Source organism: Aphelocoma coerulescens, unplaced genomic scaffold (genome assembly GCF_041296385.1).
Source record: "Aphelocoma coerulescens isolate FSJ_1873_10779 unplaced genomic scaffold, UR_Acoe_1.0 HiC_scaffold_39, whole genome shotgun sequence".
NCBI classification, from domain to species: domain Eukaryota; kingdom Metazoa; phylum Chordata; class Aves; order Passeriformes; family Corvidae; genus Aphelocoma; species Aphelocoma coerulescens.
The window spans coordinates 3,238,396-3,241,456 of NW_027183733.1; the positions used below are offsets into that span (position 1 = coordinate 3,238,396).

The window sequence follows — 3,061 nt, forward strand, 5'->3', positions numbered from 1 at the left end:
TCATGTGAAGGATTTTGGATTTTTTCTGAGGGAATTTGCAAATCAAGGCTTTCTAAGTGGGAGATTATTCTTTGTTGGGTATCTCTCACTTCTTCTATTTCATCTCCTCCCACAAGGATATCATCAATGTATTGATAAACAGTCACATTGTCAGCTTTGGGTATTTTTTCTAACTCCTGGGCTAAAGCGTGATGAGCCAGGGTGGGGGAATGTTTGTACCCTTGGGGAAGCCTAGTGAAAGTGTATTGCTGTCTTTCCCATGTGAAAGCAAAACGGTCCATGTCTTCTGGCTGTAAAGGTATCATAAAAAACATGTCTTTGACATCTATAGTTGCCATAATTGAATGAGCTTTTTCTTGAATTAGTGTTATCAATTCTGCTAGATTTGGGACAGCTGCTGTGAGAGGGTCTGTGTTGGCATTTAGCCTGCAAAAATCAATTGTCAGCCTCCACTTCCCATTAGGCTTTCGCACTGGCCACACCGGAGAATTGAAAGGAGAATGAGTATTAACTATTACTCCTTGTTCTCGCAGCTCCTGTATCACTGGCTTGATGCCCTCTTTGGCACCCAGGGGGAGGGGGTATTGTTTCACATTAGTTACTTTGCTGAATGGTAGGGAGGGTGCGGCTTCGAGCAGTCTGATGTTAAAACGTGGTGTGCCAAAAGACCACAGGAGACCCTCTGAGTCCTCCCACTGCCTCCCAACGAGGGCATTCATCCCTAATAGATTGGTTGGGATATCTCCAATCACCATATTAATAGAGAGTTGATTTTCTTCCCCAGGTAAAATGAGCTTAACTAGGGCTACATTCATAGATTCTGTCGTTCCTAAGGCATTTAAAACACAATATCGGTTCTTTGTTGGGACAATTCCACATCTCTGGGCATCTTTCTTTGTCAGCGCAGAAATTTGTGCCCCAGTGTCAATTAGAAAAGTTACAGGTGTCCGTTTAGGGCCTGTAATAGCTGTGATCATTATATCTCCCTTTTTATTTTTAGTGAGCCTTCTCAGGTATACCCATGCTCCATCTCTTCGCTCACTGACAAGAGACGGAGGGTCTAGTTTCCCTGGTTTTGAGGGAGAGGTTGTTTTGGCTCACTGCACAGACTTTGAGGGAGTGGTTGGTCTGACTCACTGCCCAGATTCTGAGGGAGGAGGGGTGCACTGGGTTGAACTGATGGATTTGGTAGAACGGGTTTTCGGCAGTGCCAGTTAGACACTACCTTACTCAATTTATCAAGGGGTAAGCCATCCATCACATCTCTGGGGACCCCCTTTTTGATGCCTAATAACCACCAATGCTGACGGTTAGAGATCTGTTTTACATTCTCTGGCTTTTCGCCATGAGGAGCCCGAATGTACCTGACACCTTTTGTTTTGTCTAATTTTTCTTCTGGAATTTTTATAGGTCCATATTTTCTACTGTAATCAATCAGATCTTTTGCAACTTCACTCCATGTCCAAACTTTGCGATCACCCGCAGGTGAATTCGATTGTGAACCTGGCGGCTGAGAGGGGGTTGAATAGGGAGTAAACCCAGGATCGGTAGATCCAGTTTGGTCGCTTGGGTTTCCAAGGAATCTATCTAGCCTTTCTACGGGACCTACAGCCGCTATGGTTTTTTGAAGGGCAATTGCTGTAGGTTTGAGTGATTCTGGAAGGCCTCGAATTAAAGGGGTCATCAGTGCAGGTTTAACAGGTAATTGCATGGGGGATTCATATCCAGGAGTTAATTTTCTTTCATGGATCATTTGCAAACAGGCAGCTTTGTGGACACTTTCTAGGAGTTGCTCGGGGGTACCAATTATAGCTAAAGGGTCTCCCCTTTCTAAAGGATTGAGTCCCCCGGCCCAGAAGGCTGCACGCTGAGTCAGGGACCACGTGCCACGTTTGTCTCCTGTTGTCAAGAAAACTCCATGTCCCCAGTATCCACTGGCCTCCTGTTCAGTTAATTGAATTTGGTCTCCTCCGGTGAGAGACACTCGGAAGACATATTCTGTCTCAGATTCGTGGGGAAGCCGCCCATACTCCTTTTTTAATCTAGCTAATTCAACAGCACTGTATGGTATTTGTTTAGTGGTGATATGCGGTTCAAAATCTTCATCATTGATATAATTATATTCAGTTTTAATCAGAGGTCTCACACGAGGGCAGCAGTTTTCTCTACAATTTTTTACTAGTATTAGTTCTTTTTGGGGGTATATTTGGTCAATGTGAGGAGTTTCCTTTTCCTCTGTCTCTTTTGGTGAGTCAGCATTTTTCGAATTTCTAAAATATTCCTCTTTTAAAGCAGCCTCTAGCAAGTGATTTTTATTTTTTTTCTTCATCTAATTGTTTTTGTAAAATTTCCACTAGGCTTTGAAGGGAATCTATGATCGCTTTCTCTTCAGTACATCGCTTTAAGCGATGATCTATGGCTGCCGCAAGGCATGCCCCTAAAACAGAGCAGATTATGGTTTTATTTCGGCCAAATTTAAATCTAGTCTCATGTTGTAAAGAATATACTCTATCAGTCACATAATCTAAATTAAACCAGTTATTTTGAGCCCATTCTTCCCCTCCCGGAGAGGGCCGGGCATTATGTTTTGCTAGCAGAGCATAAAACGCAGCTTTAACTTTTGCACTGGGGTTTTCAGTCATTTTATGACAGGATCAAAACCACCACAAGGAGGTAAAGTTAATTACACACTGCGACACACACACAGCTTCGCTGTGTCTCCCTTCACTTCCCTGGGTGGGTGAAGAGACCAAATCTGCTTGGGAGGTACTCCTTAAGTTACTTATGGTTGTCTCTTCACTACACCAAGCAGTCCAAATTCATGCACACACCAAAAAACACAGTTCCTCCTTTTACACTAAGAGATCCTTTGCAAAAAATCTGAAGACAGAGCCCTCAACTGAGTATGGGGTGCTTTTCACCCAGGCGTGTGCAGTTTGCGGGAAATTCGAGTCACCCCCCTTGCTTTCTAGACACCGCTCACCCCTTTTGGGGTGTCGGGCTAGGTGCGGCTGGAGTGAAACGTCCTTCCCCTATTACAGACTACACACAACCTTGCAAC

General features: G+C 44.0%; 1 protein-coding gene across 1 annotated transcript; it reads right to left on the bottom strand.

Annotated features, from left to right (window-relative positions):
- Positions 1 to 988: 988 nt before the first annotated feature.
- LOC138101675 (uncharacterized) lies at positions 989 to 2,329 on the bottom strand. Its single transcript, XM_068999448.1, has one exon. The coding sequence runs from the start codon at positions 2,327 to 2,329 to the stop codon at positions 1,061 to 1,063; it is 1,269 nt and encodes a 422-aa protein (XP_068855549.1). The 3' UTR covers positions 989 to 1,060.
- Between the last annotated feature and the right edge of the window lie 732 nt (positions 2,330 to 3,061).

Excerpts from the sequence above, each read along its gene's own strand:
- LOC138101675 (XM_068999448.1), bottom strand. The coding sequence starts at position 2,329 with ATGAAGAAAAAAAATAAAAATCACTTGCTAGAGGCTGCTTTAAAAGAG.